This window comes from Lucilia cuprina, chromosome 2 (genome assembly GCF_022045245.1).
Source record: "Lucilia cuprina isolate Lc7/37 chromosome 2, ASM2204524v1, whole genome shotgun sequence".
Taxonomy (NCBI): Eukaryota; Metazoa; Arthropoda; class Insecta; order Diptera; family Calliphoridae; genus Lucilia; species Lucilia cuprina.
The window spans coordinates 71,118,303-71,145,050 of record NC_060950.1 but is presented as its reverse complement, the minus strand read 5'-3'; the positions used below and the strand labels follow the sequence as shown (position 1 = coordinate 71,145,050).

The following is a 26,748-nucleotide window of genomic DNA, read 5'->3' as shown; positions in this document are numbered from 1 at the left end:
TTACAGGACAAACAAAAAATGGTTAAAAATGATAGTTGGTTTCAATATTTTTCTTTAATAAACAATCAGACAGTTGGCAATGCTGCATACATATATAAGCGGTTAGTTTAAACTATCAGAGTTTATTTTATCATTCCTGCAATAAATGAGATATATCTAAATATCTAATACGATTAAAAATTATATCCTTTAAACTGGTATTACTTTTTTTAAATATATAAAATGCCACAATGATCAATACAATTTTTTTTAAATTTTTTTTATTTATATAATTTTTTATCAAGTTTTATAACTGATAAATTAAATTGCATTTAAAGAAAAAAAAAATACATTAATATTTTAGTAAAGTTAAAAACAAATAAAAAAAATAAACAATTTGTATTTTGTTTATGTAGTATAAATTACAATATAACACTTCTTGTTGTTTCTTTTTTATTTTGAAAGGATGGAGGGCGGGAAGAAAAATTATATTGAAGCATTTTTTATTACACAGTAAATTTATAAATGCGACAATAAGAAACATTTACATCTCAAAAATATTTGTGTTTTTCAAACTGAAGTCATACGTCGCCTAATATTACAAAAATAGTATTAAAATAAGATATATAAGTTTGAAATCATGTTAATAGTTTTAAAATAGTTTTTTATTGAGGCGTCGATGTTTTCTAGGGGTTTTATAAAATCCTTCTTGAATATCGATTGCATATTGTTCGTCATCTGGATCTTCTTGAGCGACAACATGACCATTGGGAGTAACAACAGCAGCATTTGTTGTAGTACTAGCGCGTGTTGTACTGGTAGTAATTTCATTTTGATTAGCATTTGATTTAAAAAGCGAGTTCTTGTCTCGTTTCTTTTTCAGATATGAATATTAAAATGTTTTCGAATGGTTCAATGAATTGAAGAGAATTGGTGAACAGAAGAAAAAATAAAAATAAGTTACTTTTAAAATGAATTACTTTTTAATAAAGTAACAAAGAAAAATATAGTGTAAAATATTAACTTAATTATTTTATAGCTTATAATTGTCTCCTATACATGAAAAAATAATAATAATAAAAATAATGTATTATCAAGGGGAAAAAGGAGGAATAGATGGGATGTGGGGATCTACATAAGTGTTTGTTACTGAATAGGGTCTTAGACTTTGGGGGCCCAACTCCTTAATCAGTTGTACATTCCAAGTAATTAATTACGTTTATTTTCCTAAAATAAACTTTAAGTTTTACCATGATTTTTGTTGCTTTATAAAACTAAATGATATAAATTGTTGTTTTTGTTTAAATGTTATTGTTTTCTGTTCTTGTTGTTGTAAATGTTGTGTCAAATAGTATCGCCGTATTAACTAATTGTTAAAATCTGGATCTTACAAAGACTGCACTGGAATCATGTTCACTGTAGCCCAATCGTTTGGTGTGCTTGAAAACTTCATTCGTAATTGCGGTAACGGGCATCGACTGATCTAAATTTTCTGCCATACTCAGAACCAGACGTAAATCCTTCTGCATATGACTGAGTGGTTGCTGGGGATTAAAATCTCCTTTTGCCATTTCTACAAAGAAATAAAGACAAAACATGTACAATTTGCGGTTACATACTAAAGACTGATATACCTCTTCCTTTTGCTAGTAACAGATCCGATTTCATTGACGTCAGTTGGAAAATGTCCAATATATCTTTTAGGGAAATTGAGAAACGATCAGCTAGAAGAGGGAGAATTTACAATTAGATCTAAAATCCTTGTCGGCAGCACAATCTGGAACTTACCCAATGCTAAGGCCTCAGATAAACCAACTAAACTTACGCCCAAGATGGTCTGTAGAATCAAATTAACTTTGCACGCATTGCCAACATCTGCTAAAGTGGGAGACGCGGAGTAGTGAGAACAAATAAACAGAGGCGTAGAAGAAAAACAAAAAATGCATATTAAGCAAAAAAGAAAAACAAAAGCCAGTTGTACAAAACATAATGCAATTTACAAATAAAAAAGAAGCAAGCAGACAGAAAATGAAAGGAAGGGGAAGAGAAGAAAGACAAAACGAAGCGTTAAAATAACATTTTTCAGCTTAACTAATAATGTATATAGATTAATGATAAACAAAGTTACTTCCATTGATGGAAGATACCTTTGTTTGAAACCGACATTTCTCTGTGTATAAACAATTAACTTACCTCCCAAAAAGAATGTGTTTTTGGCAATTGTTTTAAAGCAGGAATGACATTCTTCGAAAACAGTACGATCACCACCGGCTAAGATAATTAGCATGCCATCTTCAGCTTCTTGACGCGTACCATGGATTTGTACCTCCAAGTATCTTCCATTACTTTGAGTTATACCCTCAGCAATATCCTGCGAAGTTTCAGGATCTATTGTGGTCATTTCAACATAAGCTTTATTGCACAAGTCTGCCACGCGCAGGACACCGCAATTTCCAAAGACCAACTAAAAATAAACATAAATACACACATAATTTACTATATTAAATTAAATATTTAATTAATGCTTACGTCTTTGGAGGCTTTGGGATCTGATACACAACAAAATATTATATCTGAAGCATCTACTACATCCATTGGCGTTTCTTTCACAACAGCACCCGCCTCTCTGAACGGTTCACATTTAGACATTGTGCGATTCCACACTACCACCTTGTGACCCTTGCAAATAAGGTCTTTAACAATAGTTGAACCCATTATACCCAGTCCCAAAAAACCAAAGGTTAAATCAGAGGGGGCTATATCACGCTCAGCCAGTGTTTGGGAGCGTGTATTCATATCAATTGCCTGTTGTTCAGGCACTTTGACAGTTGGCCGTTCTAATAAAGCAATAGAGTTGTTATTGCGACGTGGGGGACTTGAATGTCCTCCTATGTGAGCCAGAGCATCTGTATTAATTTTACGTCTAGGTGTTGTGTTGTCATTAAGAAATTCACTATCTTTGCGTTTACGTTTCGAACTGGCTGAAGAAACTGTGGCTGGTATCTGTGCAGATCCGCGACGTTTTGTGGTCGATTTCGAAATTGTCGATTTTGCTTTAGTACTTGCGGCAGCAGTACTTTTGGCCTTTGGTGTACGTTTGTTAGGAGTCTTAGCAGCAACTCCTTCGTCATCCTCCACAGCCGAAGTCTCACCATTATTTTCTACATTATTGGCATTTGTATCAATAGTGATCTCTTCTTCCACGGAATACCCATCTCTTATTTTATCGAAATCGGCTTCAGTGGGCAGTGTTCTAATTCCAGTACTCTTACTTATGATGCCATCAATTTCGGTAGGATCATCGATGTGGTTTTTTATATCTTCCATGGCTTGTCGAAATGCTGCAGGTTTATTTAACTTCGATAGTTGATCTTTCCATGGACCCTCATAAGGTTTAATGTTATTAAATTCTATCCATGCACTAAAATACAAAATCACACAAATTATTAATTACATCGAAAATGCAAAACATTACAAGTTCACTTACAAATTTCTCGAACCGAAAAAGAATACACATTTTGAATTATTTTTGTGTGTATTATTCAGTAACTCTAATGGTGGCTCAACAATCTGTAAATAAAAATTAAAATATATGTTTAGTGGACGTTCCAACAACTTAATGCGGTAGAGTTGGCTACCGTTATCGATAAAAACCAAAATTCCCTGTCGCTAAATTGTTATAATTGTTCAAAAATATGTATATAATTTTTATGTAAAACTTGTTGTTGTAACAGCTATAACTTTTCAATAGTTTAGTTAGGGGGTTTTGCATCAATGTACAGGCTACTTCACTGGATACGTTCTCCGACAGCCGGTTCTACGTACCGAAATGACCCAAAAAATTTTGGTTTATTGCTAACATGTCCCTTATTAATTGTATAATGTTGTTAGTTTAGTTAGTTTAAAAGAATAAATTAACAAACATAAAATCTCTTCACAGAATATTAAAGGAAATTATACAATAAATTTTAATTTGTAAGCCTAAAAAGTAAAACCGATTTTGTTAAAAATGTAGTATGTAAATTGATATTATGTTCTATTGCCACGAAATTCAAAAATATATCAATTTCAAAAAGGAGATATTTTAGGGGGCATAAAGTGTATTCTTTTTAAATTCTTACAACGGGCACACACATTAGTCTTCATATTTCGTAACTTTTAAATATTATTTTGATGATTTAATATCATTAGATTTTAATTTATAAAGTATACATTTTGTAAAATTAACATTTTCTCCGGTTTATTATTTATAAATTTCGTAATAAAGTGTCCACTAAACAAACAATATTACATACTAAAAATATTGTTATAAAAATCTTTCAATGTCTATAAAAATTAAAAAAAGATTAAAATATTAACAGGCATATTATATCATTAATTATTTAAAATATTATTAATCAAAATGTATAAAATAAATTAATTTAAAATATTTTATTTCTGTGTTTCTTTAAAAAATATTTTCTTTTTTTGAATTTGATAGAATGCTTCTGTAGTGCAGCATTTGAGAATAATAAAAATAATGAGTGCTATTACTAATCCAATGAAAATGAGACCGAATATTAGCTTTAAAATGTACAAGTACAATTTCTCACATTCACGTCTATTTAAAGATTTAATGTAACCAGGATTGCATTCACAATCACCAGAGTCACAATGACCATCTGTGCAAAGGGTGTTGCAAGTACTTTCACATTTTCCTGTTGTACCATTTAGAATATAACCACTATTACAGATACATGTATTCGCTGCAATGCAATTTCCATTAGAACATTCTACATTGCATAAAGGTTGGCATAATTTTAATGTTTTATTGTATCTTCCTCCATTTTCGCATTTTATACTACTCTCAAGTTTTTCAAGAGAAAATTGATCCTGTGCTTTAGCCGATTCCTTGTAATTAATAAGCATGCATCTCTTCGAAAATGAATTAAGTTTATAACCAGGTCTACATATACACTTTTCAGGTGCTATGCATATGCCATTTGTACAAGGGTTCGTACATTGTGGTATACATGAGTTTGTGTTAGAACTAAATATGTATCCAGAATTACATATACATTTAGTAGGATTTGCATCAAAACATTTACCATTTTCACATGTTGTAGAACATTTGGTTTTACATTTACTGTGTTCAGAACAGATAGGTTCACAATTTTTTGTTGAATTGTTCAATTTGTAGCCTGAATTACATTCGCATTTTTCGGGTGCAATGCATCTTCCTTGGTCTCCATTGTTACAATTCGAAGAACAAAAAGGCTGACAGATTTCTGTTGAAACATTTAACTTGTAACCTTTGTTACACTCACATTTTCCGGATGCAATATATTTACCATTAGAACATTTTTCAAATGCTTCTTTTTTGTATTTTATAGTGAAATTGTTAAATTCAAATTTAGGATTACACTCGCATTTTCCATTTTTACAATTTGAACACATGGGTTCGCACTGTAATGTGTTATTATTAAATTTGTAGCCTTTGCTGCATTCAGATTTGTCAAGAGCGATGCATTTTTCGTTTTCACACATTTTGTGAGAAATTGGTTCGCATTGTTTGGTAACATTGAATTTGTAGCCTTTGTTACATTCGCATTTATTAGGAGAAATGCATTTTCCATTTGCACAATTTAAACACAACGGTTCACACTGTATGGTGTAATTATTAAATTTGTAGCCCTTATTGCACTCACATGTGTCGGGAGCAATGCACGTACCATTTTCGCATTTTGTAGAACAAATTGGAGTACATTTGTTAGTCAAACTATCGAAGATATATTTTTGTATATCACATTTTATCTCACATCTATATGTTTGTATATTCCATTTATATCCTGAATGACATTCGCATTTGTCCGGCTCAACACAAATTCCATTTAAACAAGAATTGGAGCAGTAAGGTTTACAAGTATTACTGACATTATGGTATCCCTCACAACAGTACTTCTCTACTTTGGATATGCTGGTATTCTATGTAAAGATTTTTGTTCAAAATTGTTTAATAATTAAGATTTTATTTTCCGTACCTTTAACACCCACTGGTTATTTGAATCCTTGATTTTTTCCGGTATAATATGAACAGTAATCTTTGTACATAATTTACCAGTCACAACGACCATACTAACTACTTGTAAAAGTAGTATAAATTTAAGACATATAATCTTCATGCCTAAGACTTTTGTATATTATCTCTTAAAGCAATTTCAGAAAACTAATAACTTTGCAGAAAATGACGGGCTTTAAATACCATACAACTTCTTAAGGGATATTTAAAAGTTTTAAATTTTGCAAAGCCCATCTAATAATACGGAAAAGTATGGTTTTAAGAAAAAATTAACTATAATTTCATTTATGAATAAATATTGTTTAATAAAAACACAAACACATTTAAATGAAGCAAATATATACTTTGCATATTCTTTACTTTGAAATAAATTTAAAAATAAAGTTTGGTCTATCAGAGACTGTAAACTAAATTCATATATACACATATATGTATATATATTTTATACATTAATAATCATATTTATTATACAAGTAAGGAGTGTGCATACAAAGCATAATACATACGAATATGCTTTTTAGTTCATTTACGCGCAAAATTAATTGGATGATGTTTGTTGGTAATAAACATAAACCTAACACGTTTTTTTAATTGTATAAAAAATGACTAAAATATATATACATATATACTTTTTATCATATAGAAATCTTTTTAATTTATTTGTAACATCAAAAATATTGATGTTACATAGCAAACTTTTTTGGTTTGAAAAATTTTCATATGAAATTTCTAAAAATAACTTTTTACGCCATAATCAGGATACATGCAATAAGTATCATCATGTATGAATTAATACTTTTCATAATAATAATTATTCTATAAATTGTCTTTGTAACCGCAAATTCTCATTTAATACTAAAAATATATAGAATAATCTATGCGGAAATAACCAAAGCCACTTTTAAATACAAATTATTATTCAAACAATTAGTAAATCACTACGACACTGTAAGAGTTAAAGCAAAGAAGCAAAAACTAAAAAAAAATTTATAAAAAATTATATTTTCCAAATAAAAAATGTATTTTATTAAATGTACCATTATTGTAACAGCAATGTTTACTACATTTGCGACGAAAGTTTATGGAAACGATGAAAACGATCATAAGTGTGATGATCATGTAACAGGAGAAGCGGAAAATGTAAGTTAAATATATCCGAGTGATTACAATATAAAATATATATTTTTGTTAAATAAATAGGGCGAACCGTTTGAATATATTACACGAGTCTGTTGTCCAAATTATACCGAAGATAATAATGGAAACTGCATACCGATATGTAACATTCCTTGTAGATTTGGATTTTGTAAAGAACCAAATGTATGCGAATGTAATGAAGGCTATAAAAAGGTAAAAGAGAAATGTGTTCCAACATGCAAGCAAAAATGTTTAAACGGCTACTGTAGTAAACCAAATGTATGTGGTTGTCCAAAAGGTTTTGAGTTGGGCGCAAACAATTCTACTTTATGTATACCAATATGTAAACCGAAATGTTCAAAATTTTCAAAATGCACACTAGCTAAACCAATAAATCGCTGCGAATGCATTGATGGTTATAAGGAAAATAACAAAACAAAAAGTTGCGAACCAGTATGTAAAAGTACATGTACTAACAGTTTCTGCAGTGCGCCGGATACATGCCAATGTTTTAAAGGCTTTGAATTTGATAATGCTAATAAAACCAACTGTAAGCCAAAATGTGAACCAAAATGTCCAAACAATTCCAACTGTATCGCTCCTAACGAATGCAGGTGTAATGATGGCTACACTTTCAATAAACTAACCGGAAAATGTGATGCGATTTGCAAAGATCAAGTGAAAAACTCTAGATGTATTCGGCCACCAAATACATGGGAATGCAACGATAATTATAAACGAGATCCTGAAATTGACAGGTGTGTACTGGAATCCTGCGTATGCGAAAATAATGGATATTGTTTAGATAACAAAGACAAATGTGAATGCTACGAAGGTTTCACAAAAAATGCGACAACTGAACAATGTGAAGCGATTTGTCAACCTAACTGTATAAACTCCACCTGCGTCTCTAATAACAATTGCCAATGTTATTCCGGATATTACAAAACAACTCAATCTCATATTTGCGAACATAATGATTACTGCAATGGCCAGCCGTGTGAAAATGGTGAGTGTTTATTAACAGGAGAATGCAAATGTAAGTCAGGTTATGTTAAATCGTTGTCGTACAATGGTCATCTTAAGTGTGATAAAGTTCAAACATTTATTGGAAAAGTTATGGCTTCGATTATAGGTGCACCACTACTATTAGCATCATTAGTACTAATAGTTGTTTATGTAATAACGAAAAAAAAATCATATAACGTGGAGGAACAAGGTGAGATAGTTTCTTTGGACAATAAGTATTGCTATAATTTCCATGTATTTTTTTACAACAATTGTAATTTTTTAATGTTTTTTTTCTTTTTCAGAAATGGTGTTAATTCGTAGACATTAAATAAAAAAATGTTTCTCAAATAATAAAAAATATATACTATTTATTAAATACTATTATCTGTTATTATTTAAAAATATTATTTAAAAATAAAATATTGGTCCAGGATGTACTACGAACATATAACATAATAGATTGACTGTCACATTATTCTATGTAAATATATGTCTATTAATTGGTGTTTATGAAATCATTATTTACAAGATTTTTTGTATTATACTGGTAAATTTTCTGATTTTTGACAACAAATTTGTTTAAAAACAAACAACTTGATATTGAGAAACAACTATAAAGGTTTACAAGAAGTTTTCTTTAAACCTGCGTGAAATTTTTTTTTTAATTTTGAACATTAAACCAGTATGTACCTATATTAATATGTTCCAAAAACTAAAATAATTTGTAATTTATAAAAAATACTAAATTCCAATATCTATTTGAGACACTGTATGTATTTAGAGAAAAAAATGTTCATAATTTAGCATTTTTCATTAGTGTGATTAAAATAATTATAACATGTACTTATAAGTACATATTTTTTTAATTTCGGTAACATTTTGATAAATAAAAATTTTGTTACAATTCTTCATAACATAAAAAATTACAAACAATTTAAACTCATTCATTTATACAAAGTGCCGTACGCAAAAGTACAGTCAATAATGAATCCAACAATAAAAACAACAACGACAATGTTGAATGGCGTGCGTGTGTTTGTGAGTATCGGAACGACACACGTCTACAACAACGCCACTCAATACATAACATTAAAACAAAATCTAAACAATCAAAACAATATTTTATTAAATAAATTTACTTACCATAGCGGGCCACGGAGCAAAACCTTTCATTTTGGCCCTAGAATAAAGAGAAATTACTGTTAAAAAGTATTCTTCAATTACATGTACATTACAGAAGAAAAATTAACAATTGTATATTGGAAAACGCGCGGACTTTTTGTTCTTATTTCTACATAGCAGCAGCGTCACTTAGGAAAATGTGAAATTCCACAAAACAGAGTTAAAAAACTCTTGGAATCGGTTGGGTCCGCCACACATAGTAAACAATTTAATAGTGGGTTTAATTAGTTTTCTTTTTCGTTTAAAAAGCAAACTTTAAGTATTCACAAATCACAATCAATTGTGAGGTTATGGTTAAGCGCCATTTTTTCTTTACAATTTTTTTCCAATAGAAACAAAAAACCGCTTGTTGTTACTTGGTCATTATCATTCCTGGGCTTACCATACTAAATCCTTTGGCTTGTAACATAGTATCTCCTGTGTTTCAGCGACCGCGGTGGTACTAGTACCAGGCAGCGATTGTTTTTTAGCTTTCGACATTATGTTATCAATACGAAATTGGAATTTTATTTTGTTTGCCGTAATTTTACCAACAACTTGATTCCTCTTAAATGGTTAAACACTTTTAATTTTTATTACGCACTCTATTTTATTTAGCTGTCGACGTCAATTTGTAAATGTTTTGTTTAATTTAAACAATTTAATTTCTATTAAAAACGAAAAAATTAAGGAAAATTTTTCTTTGCTATATTCGTCTTTTTTCTTTTCTGATATTTTTCTGCTGCTCCGTCAATGGTTTATAAGAAAAAACAAAAATGGCGTCTTGGGGGTAATAACGAGTAATTGTCAAATAATAACGTTTAACGACACAACTACAACACAGAGTTGTATTTATGCAATAAGAAGGCAAAATGGCATTGCCAGAATAAAAATCATACACATTCGCTTAGGCGAATTTTAAAATAAATTTATTTGCGTTTAAAATAAATACGAAAAATGCAATAAAATTCTAATCCAAAATACAAAGTGAAACAATTTAAAATATGTTAGAATAAAAAATAAAAAAATTTACGATAAAACACAATTTTATAGATTAATTTTTATCATTATTAAAAATTTATTAATACAAAATATTAATTAAAGAAATAAAATTTTTTTGAAAATTTGAAATATATTTTTTCATTTTTTGTGATATGTTTGAAGTTTCAATAAATATTCGGAGTGCTTTAATAAATGATTGAGTAATACATCAACATTCAATTGGTTGGTAATGGGTCCTCCATATTCAGCTGGTAGGTATTCGTAACCAATCATATCTCGTAGTTTATTAAAGTTTTTTCCATCATGTGTAAAAATCTAAAAAAAGTTTTAATAAGATAACAAACCATAAATTAAACACGTTTAAATTTCAGTTAATCAACACTGGTTATTTACGAATGAACGATTGAACGAAAAGTTAAAAAAAAGTTGAGTTAGAAATTATTTCTCGAAATTTGCGGTAAAATAACGTTTAATGACGAAATCTTATTAAAGTGACAAAAAGAGTTTGAAAATAAATCTTGTGTTAAAAAAAGAAATATATTTTCTTAAAAGCTGTGTTTAACAAATCTGTAAGTTTTTCTTTATTATATTGCAAATTTGCGTTCATATTTATACAAACACTTTCATGTAGTGATTGAAGTTAGATTTTGTTTGTCGCTGAAAGAATTGTTTATAAAATATTTCAGCTTAATCGTTAATATCTGTAGTTAATAATTAATCATCACTTAAGATAATGTAAAAGCCTGATATATCTATGTTTATTAACTTACGTGCTCTTTAAAATCCCGACTTAAAAATGGCATTATCATAGATGAGGCGGCATTCATTAGAAATCCACTCTGTATGATATGAATGTATCGTTGGGAAAAGGGAAGGACTTTATTTTTCTCATTTATCAACCGACCCAAACGTGGAGATAGCATGGGTAAAAAGTTTCGGGTAATTCTATAATAAAATAATGCAATAAATAAATGTTGAATTAACGTGTATGCAAGTAGTAGTACCCATTTATATCAAAAATAATTGTAATTCCACGTTCTTGTACTTGAGGTATAAGTAGCAATGATTCAAACACTAAATCATCCATTTCGATGAGATCTTGCAAGTAGTTAGGATACTTGTTAAAACAGTCCACTAAAATAAAATGAACAGGAAATAATTGTTATATAAAATTTTAATGTTTTCTTCCTAATCCAAAGTTGCAAATCTGACAACGATCCAACAACTGTCCAGTTCCTTGTACATTGTACAAATCTGCATTTTTTAGTGTGTTAAAGAATAAAACTATACAGGAATAATTATTATGTGCAAGAAATTAATAGGTAGATCACATATTAAATAAAATTTTGTCATATTCTAAAAATTTTCAGTTCGGTTCCTTCTTGTTAATTGTTGGGGCTAATCCAAACATTTAATACCGTGCTTCTCAAGTTCCTAGGTGATTTTATAAACCTTTTGCTTATGGTCACCGTCTTGCATACTGATAGATTAGTGTGGTTCACATTCTAAGACTTCTTGGATATGTAGATAAGAATCCCTTAAAGGATTAATCTAAGGGTCTGTGGGACCCAGCGGAAAGCTCTAACTAAAGAAATACGTGTTTGTTTTCATGGGAAAGAGTTAGGAATCTTAAAAAAATAGTAAGAATATTGAAACAATCCCATATGTAGACACTCCAAGGGTTTCTTACCAGCCAATTCCGTAAATCTTTTAGGGTAAATTACACTAAACGTTCATTATGTAGGACGATGGCCTAATATATTGAGGACAACTATATTAACTGTTTGAATTGTTCTCAACAATAAAAAAGGCGGATTCGAACCTAAATTGTTTAAAATAAGCACCATATGTTTTTTTAAGCATTAGGTGACGATTAATGAGAAATGAGCTAGAATTAAGACATATTTTTAATCAAATGTTATAAAAAACAATAGGGTTAAGAAAACATGATTTAATTTTTCACTGTATATCGTATCCAAAATAATCAAATAAATAAAAACGACCCCTATTATTATAATTAATAATAATCTTCATATAATAAATAACATAATTGAGGGTCCATAAATGTGTATATGTAAGTACATATTGGTTTGATATATATTTTAATTAACGAGTTGTTAAATCCGCCAAAAGTAGCTTGCAAGACTTACCCGATTTAAAAATTACAATGGGTCTACCCATTTTATCAGGCGTGGGCATTAGGAATTTCGCTTTTATGTCTAGAAACTGTCCACGAAAATATTCCACTGTATGATGAGCCAACCATTTGGGATGCTCAGCTTTAAAATCATAATAACGTCTAATATTTTCAAAAGCCCTTTCAACATCCCAATTGCTGTAGAATAAAAATTTTGAGAGGAAAATATCTTCACTTCCGATGTTAAAATCATTGCTGTCTTTTGGGTATTAAAAAATAAATTATTAGCGGATAAGAAATACGAATTCATATCTTTTCTTTTTTATACTTTCGATTTTTTCTCTTAAGAAGTGAATTTTCTTCTTTTGATCAAGTGTGAATGTATATGTCGTATTTAACATTAACATATTTGATTTTTTTTTTGTTAAAAATTTGTAAATGAATTTGTTTAATTTTTATACGAGTTCCTAAAAAGAGACTTATCTTAGGTGAGATTAACAAGAGTAACTGAATGAACAAATCATTTTTGAACTTAAAACGGTCTGCCACCAAAGCTTTCATAATGTTGTTGTTTTTTTTTTTTATTTTGCAATAATTGTTTTTATGAACATAGAATTTTAATTGTGTTTTTAATTGTGGTCGGCCTATTGTGAATAAATTTAAACAATGGACATACACATGCACACATATGTATACATTTTTTCGTTTAATCGTTTTTTCAAGTGCATTTAAACTTATTAATTTTTTTGGGTACAGTGTTTATATTACAACATTTTATTACTAATTTCACAATTTATTTAATCATCACAAGTGATAAGGGTTAAGCGTTTTAAATGTTTAATTTTAAAATTGTTTACGATTAAGCTAATCAAAGTAACTATAAATTTTATAAATATGGGTTTTAAGCGAATCAGTGGTCTATCGAGTTTAAAAAGTTTATTTATTTAATAAAGTAAAAGAAGTATGGATGAAGCTATACAGAAATTATTAAAGAATAAATGTTTTTAATTAACTATCTCTATAGAAATGAAATGCAGATTCACGTATAACTTTTTATGTCGAATTTCATCAAACTACTAATATTTCTAAATCAATTATGGATGTTAAAAATATTTTCTGAAAGGGGCTAAATTAATTTTAAGAAAGATTTTAAACAAAATCAATAGAACTACTTGAACATAATTAATCATAAAACTCTGTATCAAAAAATCTAGTCATTAACTAAAATATAACTCAAAAATTTGCCCTTAGTAAAAGTTTTATTGGTTTTCAATAAAATTAAAATTATCTTAAATGCGCCAATAAACAGAATTTACCTTTTTTAAATCGTACACTTTGTTATTCATGCACAATTTTTCAAATAATTACATACATATGTATATTTATTTGTAAGAATTTGTTTCTAAATAACTGATAAAATAATTGGCACTTGCATTTATTTTTTCCTTGAAATGGTCAGATTGGCTATTAGCCATAGCAAAAGATTTGTTAATATTTTTTAAATGAAAAAATTTGCTTAACAAAACGGTATTTTAATTACTATAAATTCAAGAAGACATTTAAATACCTGGCAATAAAATGATATTGAATTTATAGACTTCAAAGTAGCAGCCAAGCGTTGTTCTACTTCTTGCAGTGTACATACATACATACATGCATACATACATACATACATACATACATACATACATACATACAAACAAATATACATACATACATACATACATACATACATACATACATACATACATACATTTATATAAAATCTAAAATCGACTGCAGAATCCTTAATAACGCTCCAATTGAGAAAAGAGTGAAAATCTGTGAACACTATCCCACTTTCCCATCAGAAATGGATTTTTTTTACATAAAATTCTAAAATCGTCCGTAGAATTGAGAAAAGTGTAAAAATCTGTGATCATTTTCATTTCCCATCAGAAATGTTTTTTTTTCATATAAAATCTAAAATCGGCTGTAGAATCCTAAATAACGTTCCAATTGAGAAAAGAGTAAAAATCTGTGTTCACTTTCATTTCCCATCAAAAATGGATTTTTTTTATATAAAAACTAAAATTGGCTGTAGAATCTTAAATAACGTTACAATCGAGGAAAGATTAAAAATCAATGATCACTTTCATTTTCCATCAAAAATGGATTTTTTTATATAAAAACTAAAATCGGCTGTATAATCTTAAATAACGCTCCAATTGAGGAAAGAGTGAAAATCTGTGATCACTTTCATTTCCCATCAAAAATGATTTTTTTTTATATAAAAACTAATATTGGTTATAGAATCATAAATAACGCTCCAATTGAGAAAAGAGTGAAAATCTGTGATCACTTTTATTTTTTCATCAAAAATCGATTTTTATATGGAAAATCTAAAATCGGCTGTAGAATCTTAAATAACGCTCCAATTGAGAAAAGAGTGAAAATCTGTGATCACTTTAATTTTTCATCAAAAATGGATTTTTTTATTTAAAAACTAAAATCGGTTGTAGAATCTTAAAAAACGCTCCAATTGAGAAAAGAGTGAAAATCTGTGATCACTTTTATTTTTTCATCAAAAATCGATTTTTATATGGAAAATCTAAAATCGGCTGTAGAATCTTAAATAACGCTCCAATTGAGAAAAAGTGAAAATCGATGATCACTTTCATTTTCCATCAAAAGTGGATTTTTTTATATAAAAACTAAAATTGGTTGTAGAATCGTAAATAATGCTCCAATTGAGAAAAGAGTAAAAATCTGTGATCACTTTCATTCCCATCAAAAATTGATTTTTTTATATAAAAACTAAAATTGGCTGTAGAACCCTAAATAACGCTCCAATTGAGAAAATAGTGAAAATCTGTGATCACTTTCATTTTTCATCAAAAATGGATTTTTTTTTATATAAAAACTAAAATCGGCTGTAGAATCGTAAATAACGCTGCAGTTGAGAAAAGAGTGAAAATCTGTGATCACTTTCAATTCCCATCAAATATGATTTTTTCTATATAAAAACTAAAATTGGCTGTAGAACCCTAAATAACGCTCCAATTGAGAAAAGAGTGAAAATCTGCGATCACTTTCATTTCCCATCAAATATGATTTTTTTATATAAAAACTAAAATTGGCTGTAGAACCTTAAATAAAGCTTCAATTATGAAAAGAGTGAAAATCTGTAATCACTTTCATTTTCCATCAAAAATGGATTTTTTTATATAAAAACTAAAATCGGCTGTAGAATCGTAAATAACGCTCCAATTGCGAAAAGAGTGAAAATCTGTGATCACTTTTATTTTTTCATCAAAAATCGATTTTTATATGGAAAATCTAAAATCGGCTGTAGAATCTTAAATAACGCTCCAATTGAGAAAAAAGTGAAAATCGATAATCACTTTCATTTTCCATCAAAAATGGATTTTTTTATTTAAAAACTAAAATCGGTTGTAGAATCTTAAATAACGCTCCAATTGAGAAAAGAGTGAAAATCTGTGATCACTTTCATTTTCCATCAAAAATGATTTTTTTTTATATAAAAACTAAAAGTGGTTGTAGAATCGTAAATAACGCTCCAATTGAGAAAAGAGTGAAAATATGTGATCACTTTCATTTCCCATCAAATATGAATTTTTTTATATAAAAACTAAAATCGGCTGTAGGATCGTAAATAACGCTCCAATTGAGAAAAGAGGGAAAATCTGTGATCACTTTCATTTCCCATCAAAAATTGATTTTTTTATATAAAAACTAAAATCGGCTGTAGAATTTTAAATAACGCTCCAATTGCGAAAAGAGTGAAAATCAGTGATCACTTTTATTTTTTCATCAAAAATGGATTTTTTTTATATAAAAACTAAAATCGACTGTAGAATCGTAAATAACGCTCCAATTGAGAAAAGAGTGAAAATTAAAAACGGCTGTAGAATCTTAAATAACGCTCCAATTGAGAAAAGAGTGAAAATCGATGATCACTTTCATTTTCCATCAAAAATTGATTTTTTTATATAAAAGCTAAAATCGGCTGTAGAATCGTAAATAACGCTCCAATTGAGAAAAGAGTGAAAATCTGTGATCACTTTTATTTTTGCATCAAAATCGGCTGTAGAATCGTAAATAACGCTCCAATTGAGAAAAGAGTGAAAATCTGTGATCACTTTTATTTTTTCATCAAAAATCGATTTTTATATGGAAAATCTAAAATCGGCTGTAGAATCTTAAATAACGCTCCAAATGAGAAAAGAGTGAAAATCTGTGATAACTTTCATTTCCCATCAAAAATGGATTTTTTTTATATAAAAACTAAAATCGGCTGTAGAATCGTAAATAATGCTCCAATTGAGAAAAGAGTGAAAATCTGTGATCACTTTTATTTTTGCATCAAAAGTCGATTTTTATATCGAAAATCTAAAATCGGCTGTAGAATCGTAAATAACGCTCCAATTGAGAAAAGAGTGAAAATCTGTGATCACTTTTATTTTTTCATCAAAAATCGATTTTTATATGGAAAATCTAAAATCGGCTGTAGAATCTTAAATAAGGCTCTAATTGAGAAAAGAGTGAAAATCTGTGATCACTTTCATTTCCCATCAAATATGAATTTTTTTATATAAAAACTAAAATCGGCTGTAGGATCGTAAATAACGCTCCAATTGAGAAAAAGGTGAAAATCTGTGATAACTTTCATTTCCCATCAAAAATGGATTTTTTTATATAAAAACTAAAATCGGCTGTATAATTTTAAATAACGCTCCAATTGAGAAAAGAGTGAAAATCTGTGATCACTTTAATTTCCCATCAAAAATGGATTTTTTTATATAAAAACTAAAATCGGCTGTAGAATCTTAAATAACGCTCCAATTGAGAAAAAAGTGAAAATCTGTGACCACTTTCATTTTCCATCAAAAATTGATTTTTTTTATATAAAAACTAAAATCGGCTGTAGAATCGTAAATAACGCTCCAATTGAGAAAAGAGTGAAAATCTGTGATCACTTTTATTTTTTCATCAAAAATCGATTTTTAGAATCGTAAATAACGCTCCAATTGAGAAAAGAGTGAAAATCTGTGATCACTTTTATTTTTGCATCAAAAGTCGATTTTTATATCGAAAATCTAAAATCGGCTGTAGATTAAAATTGATAAAATAGTGAAAATCTTTGATCACTTAAATTTTCCATCAAAAATTAACTTTGTATATATGTAAGTGTCTGAAATCTAAAATTGGCTAATTTTACAAACAATTCTCATCTGAGAAAAAAGCCGGAATTCCTCATCACTTCAGTCTTTTATAAGATAATAAGTATTTCGAAATAAAATGTGATTTATATTGATAAAGAAAATAAAAAATTTATTTATGTAACGAAGAATACTAAGAGTTTGTTACATCACTTTTTTCTTAAAATTCTATATCTTGTTAATAAGTTTTTGTTTATAAAATAATATACAATTAAGGAAGCCAATCTCTCTTTATATAACAACTCTTTTTAAACTTAATATTAAGTCACGTCTTTATTGTTTAATATCTTTTTGTCATAAAGTGCTCACAAAAGTTGAAATTATGTGACACTTCATTTTCATTTCATCTAGTAATAGTAATATGTTTCTTTTAAGTTGTATTGTTTACTATTACTTAGTTATCAAATTGTTTTAAGAGTCACGAAGAGCAAGAAATACAAAAAGAAACCAAACTCATGAAGATTTAGTATTAATGATTGCTTTGAAAAAATTTTCAGTAATTTACATTTAACTGGTTAAATCAGTTTGAAGTGTTAAAATTTATATATATGTATATTAGAGTGCTCCAAAAAAAAAAAAAAAAAAACGAAATTGCAAATTTTACCCGTCGCCCCTTCTTGAATTGTTCTTTGGGTTGTAAAACTATGTCATGCGAAATATATAGGATAATTTTGCGTTAATAGGTTCCGCAATGGCTCTGAAGTTTCCAAGTGCATTTACACATTACATTTACCTTGAAACTTCAGATCTTTGCGTGGCCTGTTAACGTTATCCTATTTCCTAGTTTTTTGCAACCCAAAAAACAATTCTAAAGGTTGGAACGGCCTGTCGGACAATATTTTTTTCCTTTCATACAAGCCTGCATCACTCTAATGTATATATTTATCATTGATCTTTTGACAAGTAGGTGTTGTCTGGTTTTTCAAAAAATATATTTATATCTATTTGTATTATTTTACAGTATTGTATGTTCACACGCAGATATTTTTATGTTAAAGGATATACATACCTATTTAGGTATGAAAAAATATAATTTTTCGATATTATAGAAAATATAAAATACATATATATGTATATGTTTGTAAATCATGGTGACATACATAAATGATTCGCTTCTGTCCAATGTTGAATTCTTAGTTATTCTTGCTATTCTTATACATATGTATTATTCCTTCTGTGTATGTATGTATTGCAATTACTGTGTAATGTTTTTGAAATGCTTTGTTCCGCCTGCACTCTTGCTCACAGTTTTAATTGTGTCACAATGATTAATAGTGAGAAAACTAGAAAACATTGTACACTAAAATCGTACACACAAAAATTCCTAAAAGTAGAAGAACAAAAAAAACATTGTACACTAAAATCGTACACACAAAAATTCCTAAAAGTAGAACAAAAAAATAATAAAAAGTATTTGCGGAAAGACACCAAATGTCAGCAAATTTGTTACAGAATGTTATGCGTTATACAAAAAAGGGTAGATATTAAATTTACAGTAATACCTACTTTAAGATTTAAGGACGTTTCTGCTTACTTTCAATCTCACATAATTTAATTTAATTCTACATTTTTAATTCTTTTAATTCTACGCTTTCGTACAACTCATCTCGACTGAACCTTGAAAATATTAATATTTTTGGAGTTTTCGTTAGAATAGCGGTGCATGAAGCACTTATACTGCCAGTTTATCAGACTCTGGTTCGGATAAGCACCAACAAACGACCAATACCTTCCTATAGGAAGTTGTAGTATTGAACAGAGTTTTATCAAAAGTATTCTTAAGGCTCCACCAGAAATAAGTTTAATGATCTCCACTAGAATACATACATATAAGTTTAAGGCATACTTTTAATGAAGACGACGACTAATGAAACGTAACTACCGAAAGCACCCAGAGGGCATATTCGAATAATAACTTATCAATTTAGAAGATTAAAATATAAATCCTTAGAATAGAATACCCTATTATTAACCCACGGGTTAATAAATGAAACAGTCAGTGATGTGTTAAATATGTTTCAATAAATTATCCATAAGGTGGAAGTGATTCAAATATTGGTAATATAGTGAAGGTTAAGATTTGAATCGAGAATCCTAATTAAGGAATGATTTCAACTAAAACTTCAAATTTACAAATGGGTTAAATATTTTGAATGAGTGAACAAATTCACATATAAAGTGTTTGTGTGTATCAGTTCTTAAAATGCTATAAACCAAAATGTAAAACAGAAATTGAACAAATTCCTAGACAAATTGGAATTTTTTTATAAATGTTTCTTTTTTTGCGTATTCTTGGTGTTGTTATGGATGTTGGAGTGGCAAGCCAACAATAACAAAAAAAATTAAATAAAAAAACGTTACTCATACAAAAACCCCAGCCATTTAAAATATTTTTTTGTTTTTTATTATTTTTTGTTTAAGACTTTATTGCGTGTGTAAGTTTGGGTGTAGGGCTTGTAGTGTTTTAGAAAATGTGTGTGTGTGGAAAAATTGAATAATGTTAGTTTACAACAAGTGCAATTTGTAAATTTTCCAATTTTTATATTTTTTTTCGTTTCCATTCTTACATTCAAGAGCCAAATCAAAAGCAAGCGGGAAAAATGTGTTCCTTCTCTTTGCCCCATAATACTCGCTCCCACGAAATTCATTGGTTTATAACTAAAAAACTTTTGTTTTACTGATTTCTAGATTGTTTAATATCCAACAACAAGTACGTATAATGAATGTTAGAGTTAGTAGAAGGAAGATGTGAATTATTTTATGGGTGACGGGGAGGCGGCATGTGGTTGTGTTTTATCTGTAATGTAAATTTTTTCGGTAGTTTTAATATAAAAATATACAAAGGAGTTTATTTTGTGGTATATGCTCATTTTTTTATAGAAAAATAGAAGGGGTGTGTTAATTTATCGCAAATTTGATGGGGTTGGAACATTACAAAAGTTTAGTTATTGTGGCAAATCTTGGAAAAGTTATATTCATATGTATATGAAAAATATTGATGACTTTTTCTTTTTATTCTTTGTGGTTATTGGATAAATTAACTTTCTATTTGTTGACCTTGTCTCTTAACAGATGATAAAAAACGTGTTATATAATAGATTGATAGATATAGGTAGATAGTTAGATAGATAGTTAGATAGATAGATAGATAGATAGATAGATAGATAGATAGATAGATAGATAGGTAGATATATAGGTAGATATATAGATAGATAGATAGATAGATAGATAGATAGATAGATAGATAGATAGATAGATAGATAGATAGATAGATAGATAGATAGATATATATATAGATAGATAGATAGATAGATAAATAAATAAATAAATAAATAAATAGATGGATAGATGGATGTATAGATAGATAGATAGATAGATAGATAGATAGATAGATAGATAGATAGATAGATAGACCTTGTCTCTTAACAGATGATAAAAAACGTGTTATATAATAGATTGATAGATATAGGTAGATAGTTAGATAGATAGTTAGATAGATAGATAGATAGATAGATAGGTAGATATATAGGTAGATATATAGATAGATAGATAGATAGATAGATAGATAGATAGATAGATAGATAGATAGATAGATAGATAGATAGATATATAGATAGATAGATAGATAGATAGATAGATAGATAGATAGATAGATAGATAGATAGATAGATAGATAAATAAATAAATAAATAAATAAATAAATAAATAAATAGATGGATAGATGGATGTATAGATAGATAGATAGATAGATAGATAGATAGATAGATAGATGGATGGATGGATAGATGGATGTATAGAAAGATAGATCGATAGATAGATAGATAGATAGATGTATAGATATATTTTTATGAAAATATCACAATATTAATAAGGTATCAAAATATTATATGGAAACTTAATTTCATTTTTTTGCTTCTTTATGCCGCATTGTATCACAAAGATTACAACTTGAAAACAATCTTCTGAAAGATAAAATAATTTTCAACTATTTAAAGCAGCCAAAACCTGTAATGTAATATCTTGCGCAGTAAAATAATAACAAAATTTTAATTTTAATAAATTGGTATGAATAAGGTTAAAGGAAAACACAATTAATTTTACTTTGAGTTTATTAAAAATGTTTATAAAGTTTGTTTCAAAAACAGGATCAATTAAAAAAATACCAAAATAAATTAAATCTTTTGTAAAATATTTTAGAAAATAAAAAACTAATTTATTTTCAAGAAGTTTTAAAAATATTTCATAAAAGATTTAATTTATATATTTGGTAATTCTATACAATATGATTTAATAATATTTATTGTTGCTGTTTGCATTGTAAGATAACAACTGCAGTCATTATTTTGTTGAGGTCTAAAAATTTTCGTAATAATAAAAAAGTTTTGATATTTTTAACGCACTACCAATTTATAAGTGATTTTTTGAAATTAAGCCAATTTTAATAAAATTAAAATTATTATATTTTTAAATCTCTATATGAACATACATATTCGTTAGTGTTTGAAACTTCCATTAGTCGTTTTCTGGACATTTTTAGTCGACCACTTATTTGCCATTTCTTTTTTTGTCTATTGCTGTCATTTTAAATATGACACCAAATGTTATTAACTGCCATTTTTTCTATGCAGTTTTATTTTCTCTCTAGACTTTACGATTGTTACAAATTGTACATACAAACTCTATGTGGTGTTGTTGTAAGCCTTGGCGTTTACTTCCGTTTTGGTCATCTTGTTTTGTTCTGCTCATTTCTTTCTATGTATGTATGTTAGTATCTGTGATAAATATAGTTGATATAGCATACAAACATGTGTTAAAATGACAATATTTGAATGTGTATCCTATGGAAGTCAGTTTGCTACATGCACTAAAAAGTACTTATCATTTAAGGCAGGTTATGTCTATGAAGTGAAAAAGCAATGAAATTAATATGGTTATAGTATTTGGTGGTCATTTGCGACAGATGTTGTATGTGATCACAAGGACAAATTTATGAGATGCTGTTAAAGTCAATTTCATAATATTTTATGTTATAAATGGAGAAAGAAAATTCAACTTTAAATAGATTTATCTTTTTTTCATTATTTTTATACATACTTATAGTAAGCTGACATTTTTTAATTTGTATTTGTAATAGGATCGACAAATCATTTTTTGATTATCCAATCAGTTAAATAAAAATAATAAAAATGCTCGTAGTTAAAATACTTATAATGTGCATATCGAAGAAATCTAAACGGCTTAAGTATGTATAAAACAGACGAGTATTTAGTATGGAAACTAGCACATATTACAATTATTAAACAACAATAACACTAACTATAAACATATATGTATAAGTTTAACATTGTGTGCAAAGTTTTTTTATGTTCGCATATTTGTATATCCTTCACCCTCGCGAGAAGGGTTTACATACATATAAAGCATGTAAGTTTGTCATTCCATTTGTAATTTCTATAATATAATTTTCCGACCCTATATATTCTGCATAGATTTAGATAGCAGAGTCGATTAAGCCATGTCTGTGTGCCAGTTGAACTCCAAATCTTCAAAAGTCGGAAAAATTGAATAAATTGAAATTTTATAAAATTTAAAACTTTTTATAAACGCACTATGGTAAAGGGTATATAAGATTCGGCAAATGCGAATATAAAACTTTTACTTGTTTTTATTAATTTTGTACTTATTTAAACGTAGTGTATTGTTTTCAATAAACATTTTCATGGTTAAGTGTATAAATTTATATAAAACTATTATAATTGTTGTTTTCACTGTTTAAGTATATTGTTAGTATTGACGATGGCAATGGGTGCTGTTATTTAATTTGTTTTATTTTATTATCTTTACGAAAAGTTTTAAAACTAGGAATAAAACGCTTTAGGCTTAAAATGTTTTCGTATCTAGTGCAGTTTACCCTTTGTGGTATGAAAATATTTTGCGGTTTAGTTTTGGACATGTTTTCTAACAAATATTGGGTTATATCTACATATTAGAGTAAAGAGTAGGATAGTGGGCATAAATAGGGACTAGACAAAAATTCCAACACACATACAATTTCAAAATTAATTTTACGGTCGAGGTTTCTTTTGTTGAAAGATTATTAAATATTTTATTACTAACGGATATTTAAATATAAATATACCAAAAAGAAAATAACAATGCATGTTCGAAAAATGTGTAGATCTTTTTGGGGTTTTATTACAAAAATGTTTAATTGTTGGAAATGGTAAACATTAAAATATATTAATAATATTTAAAAATATTTAGAATTTTATAATTTAAATACTAATTTTGTGTACCAAAACTGGAGGTCTTTAAACTACGGTTAGTTTCTATGTATGGTATTAACAAAAATTATACTAAAAATAGTTGAAGTGTTTAAGATAGTATTGAGTGTGTATTGTACCAATTAAACATTATTTTATTAACTAATTATTGATACTAATTATAAACAAATCGAAAACTAATATTTGTATATGTGGCCTCCGGTAGGTTAGTGGTTAGAGTTCTAGTCTGGTAGACCGGAGGTGGTGGGTTCGATTCCCACCGAGTCACTGGTTAAGGAGCGCACAACAGACCCGATAGAGGCCTGTTGTATATATGAACATCCTCCTATCAAACTAACAAACTAACATTTGTATTTATAATTGTTTATGAATAACGCAACAAATTCTACATTATAATTCTTAACATTTATGCAATATACATAAATATACATTCATATGATGGTTTATTTATCTTTTGTAAATTACAGTGAATTATGTGGCGCAATCCACCAATATTGTGTTTAATTTGTAGCTCGAAGATTACTGATGATCAAGAATGTATAATTATTTGTTCTTGTCTCCATCAATTCCATACGGAATGTATAGATTATTATATGTCAAGATATCGTGAATGTCCGAGATGTAATATAACTTCGTTTGCTGATCTAAAATCTGCAGATTCGGATGATGATTAATTTTTAATAAAAACAAATCTTTATAAAAGAAACTTTTGATTTTGTTTTATTTTTCATATTGGATTTTAAAAACATATAAAAAATATTTTGGATTATCAAAAAATCTAACTTTCAGGACTTTGTCACAACTATGTATAAAGAATAAAAAAAAACACCGATTAAAACTGTGAAATTCATGATAGAACATATTTGTTCGGGTGAATCATTTATTCGTTCGTCATTTATTAGCGAATGGAGTTATTAGCGATTTTTTTATATATGCTGAAAGTGGATTCAATATTAAAACTTATTTACATATCCAAAATTATAAATGTTTAAAAAAAATATAAAATGCGTCTTTATTAGCTAAGCAAATGTTTAAAATATGTGTAATGAAAATTTGAATTATCCAGCTTTAAGTGCCATCTTACGATCCCAATTACCCCAAAACATCATGTAATCAACATCTTACAATTGAGTACCCACACAAATTCGGCATAAAATCTAATGGAAAAATATATTTAGCACACTTTATTACAGCTATTTTTCAATGAACAGCTATTCTGTTTTTATATTTTTACAACTTGATTAAAAAACCACAATAATAAAATTCCATTTATAGCCGGGACATTTAAATAAACCCTCAATCTATTTAACCCTTTTACACATTTATTAAAATACGAATAAAAAAAAAGAAAAAGAAAGAAATGTCATGTGAGAAAAAAGCAAAAATAAAAAAATTGTAGAAAAAAGTTTTAAATAACATAATTTTTTACAAAGTTTTCAGTTGGATACAGAGGCAAACATACAGATGAAAGTGTTTGGTTATAAAACACATAAAATACAAATGTTTTCTATAAACCAACTGAAGGAAAGGGCATGGGTAATGATGGGGATCTATTATTGAGTAGAATTCCAGCAGTGTTTTTATTTATAAGAGTTTTTTTGCTGTTGAAAATGAAAATATTGGAAAGAAAATAAGAATTATAGAAACACCACATTGGACATTTGTGACCATTGTTATGAGTAGATTAAACAAATTGGTTTTTATTTTTCATTTTTATTTCACTTTTTTTGTAAAACTAAAAAATCCACAATAAAATTACTCAATTTTATTTAAAACATTCTGTTATTTTTTGAATATTGACCCTTTTTTTAAACATTTTACTTCATTAGAGTTCAAATATTTCTTTTTATGTTTTACGGTTTATTTTTTCTCAAAAGTGTTAATAATGTTAAAAAGGGTTTACATTTGTTTTTTTTTTATATTTTCATTTACCCAACATGACATTTGATTATTTGTTATAGTTGTTTATTAAAAAAAGAAAATCAAATCAAGTACATTTATTGTCAACCAAATTGCTAAATTAAAAGAAACTTTTTTAAGGGGATAATTAAAATTAATTGCTGAGATTTCGAAAGTGTAGTACATTTTGATAACTACTGCAAATGGATACCCAAAATTTTTAATGATGTTATTACATAGGATTAATACGATTTAAAAATTTCACGTAACGTCAAAAGATATGTACATGTGTATGTATCTCTCGCTTTTTTTATGTAACGAACAAATTTAAACATATTGTGCTTTGAAAAATACATAATTGTAAAAAACATATTTTCTCGTATCATGAAGTTTTGTCAAACATGTTCTACATAGCTGCCAACCAAAAATTAAAGTGTCCTGCTTTAAAATACTGACTGTATTGTTAACAATTGACAGCTTCGTTTAAAACTGAAAGCATTTTCATGGGGGCCAATGTTCAATTATCAAACACACACATGTAATAGTATGAACATATATTAGGAAGGTTCCGAGAAAGGTGGTTGTTTCTAAGATAAAGTTAAGTTTGACCATTTTCTTAATATTCTACTTTTCCGAAAGATTTGATTTATGACAATTTATAAATTCTATTTAAAGGCTATTCAAATGTGGGCAAATTTAATATCGCCATTTTTCAACGACCACCTTAAAGGTAAGCTTAAAAATCGTATACGTATCGATATAAACGCCCCTCAGACAGAAGATAGATAAAAGACATTGACATCTTAAAACAATGTATATGCATTTTTGAAACGTAATTTAAAAAACTTTTTCTGATAA

At 27.9% G+C, this 26,748-nt stretch overlaps 4 protein-coding genes and 1 long non-coding RNA gene across 7 annotated transcripts; 2 read left to right on the top strand and 3 right to left on the bottom strand.

Moving 5' to 3' along the window:
• Positions 1–252: 252 nt before the first annotated feature.
• Positions 253–10,110, bottom strand: LOC111679123 (putative oxidoreductase GLYR1 homolog). Of its 3 annotated transcripts, none has more exons than XM_023440627.2 (9): positions 9,750–10,110; positions 9,329–9,365; positions 3,467–3,549; positions 2,509–3,400; positions 2,173–2,443; positions 1,768–1,857; positions 1,614–1,703; positions 1,371–1,552; positions 253–853 (listed from the first exon to the last, which is right to left on the bottom strand). In XM_023440627.2, exons 1-9 carry the CDS (start codon positions 9,845–9,847, stop codon positions 632–634), a joined length of 1,965 nt encoding a protein of 654 aa, XP_023296395.2. In that variant the 5' UTR covers positions 9,848–10,110; the 3' UTR covers positions 253–631. The 3 variants fall into 3 exon arrangements, with proteins under 3 accessions (XP_023296395.2, XP_046807448.1, XP_023296404.1); XM_046951492.1 differs by having other exon boundaries at positions 1,768–1,854; XM_023440636.2 differs by lacking the exon at positions 253–853 and having other exon boundaries at positions 940–1,552; positions 1,768–1,854; positions 9,750–10,109.
• On the bottom strand, positions 4,356–6,187 carry LOC124420018 (cell death abnormality protein 1-like). Its single transcript, XM_046951504.1, has 2 exons — positions 6,000–6,187; positions 4,356–5,943 (listed from the first exon to the last, which is right to left on the bottom strand). The coding sequence occupies exons 1-2, from the start codon at positions 6,138–6,140 to the stop codon at positions 4,411–4,413; spliced, it is 1,674 nt and encodes a 557-aa protein (XP_046807460.1). The 5' UTR covers positions 6,141–6,187; the 3' UTR covers positions 4,356–4,410.
• On the top strand, positions 6,972–9,091 carry LOC124420022 (von Willebrand factor D and EGF domain-containing protein-like). The gene is made up of 3 exons (XM_046951511.1): positions 6,972–7,177; positions 7,238–8,393; positions 8,488–9,091. Exons 1-3 carry the CDS (start codon positions 7,055–7,057, stop codon positions 8,511–8,513), a joined length of 1,305 nt encoding a protein of 434 aa, XP_046807467.1. The 5' UTR covers positions 6,972–7,054; the 3' UTR covers positions 8,514–9,091.
• Positions 10,111–10,397: 287 nt separating the features above from the next.
• On the bottom strand, positions 10,398–12,992 carry LOC111679224 (retinaldehyde-binding protein 1). The gene is made up of 5 exons (XM_023440755.2): positions 12,814–12,992; positions 12,499–12,744; positions 11,353–11,482; positions 11,119–11,293; positions 10,398–10,663 (listed from the first exon to the last, which is right to left on the bottom strand). Exons 1-5 carry the CDS (start codon positions 12,890–12,892, stop codon positions 10,487–10,489), a joined length of 807 nt encoding a protein of 268 aa, XP_023296523.2. The 5' UTR covers positions 12,893–12,992; the 3' UTR covers positions 10,398–10,486.
• LOC124420016 lies at positions 10,510–24,697 on the top strand. The gene is made up of 3 exons (XR_006940983.1): positions 10,510–10,599; positions 10,720–10,917; positions 24,459–24,697. It is a non-coding gene; the product is annotated as an uncharacterized LOC124420016 (long non-coding RNA).
• Positions 24,698–26,748: the final 2,051 nt, after the last annotated feature.

What these genes read in the sequence shown, in the direction of transcription:
- LOC124420018 (XM_046951504.1), bottom strand. Translation starts at nt 6,140, where the DNA reads ATGAAGATTATATGTCTTAAATTTATACTACTTTTACAAGTAGTTAGT. An exon ending in ATAACCAGTGGGTGTTAAAG is followed by an intron (nt 5,944 to 5,999) that starts GTACGGAAAATA and finishes ATCTTTACATAG; the next exon opens with AATACCAGCATATCCAAAGT.
- LOC124420022 (XM_046951511.1), top strand. Translation starts at nt 7,055, where the DNA reads ATGTATTTTATTAAATGTACCATTATTGTAACAGCAATGTTTACTACA. An exon ending in TAACAGGAGAAGCGGAAAAT is followed by an intron (nt 7,178 to 7,237) that starts GTAAGTTAAATA and finishes TTAAATAAATAG; the next exon opens with GGCGAACCGTTTGAATATAT. An exon ending in ATATAACGTGGAGGAACAAG is followed by an intron (nt 8,394 to 8,487) that starts GTGAGATAGTTT and finishes TTTCTTTTTCAG; the next exon opens with AAATGGTGTTAATTCGTAGA.
- LOC111679224 (XM_023440755.2), bottom strand. Translation starts at nt 12,892, where the DNA reads ATGTTAATGTTAAATACGACATATACATTCACACTTGATCAAAAGAAG. An exon ending in CTTAAGAGAAAAAATCGAAA is followed by an intron (nt 12,745 to 12,813) that starts GTATAAAAAAGA and finishes AATACCCAAAAG; the next exon opens with ACAGCAATGATTTTAACATC. An exon ending in ATTATTTTTGATATAAATGG is followed by an intron (nt 11,294 to 11,352) that starts GTACTACTACTT and finishes ATTTTATTATAG; the next exon opens with AATTACCCGAAACTTTTTAC.
- LOC111679123 (XM_023440627.2), bottom strand. Translation starts at nt 9,847, where the DNA reads ATGTCGAAAGCTAAAAAACAATCGCTGCCTGGTACTAGTACCACCGCG. An exon ending in ATCCCAAAGCCTCCAAAGAC is followed by an intron (nt 2,444 to 2,508) that starts GTAAGCATTAAT and finishes GTTTATTTTTAG; the next exon opens with TTGGTCTTTGGAAATTGCGG. An exon ending in ATGATTCCAGTGCAGTCTTT is followed by an intron (nt 854 to 1,370) that starts GTAAGATCCAGA and finishes TATCTGAAAAAG; the next exon opens with AAACGAGACAAGAACTCGCT.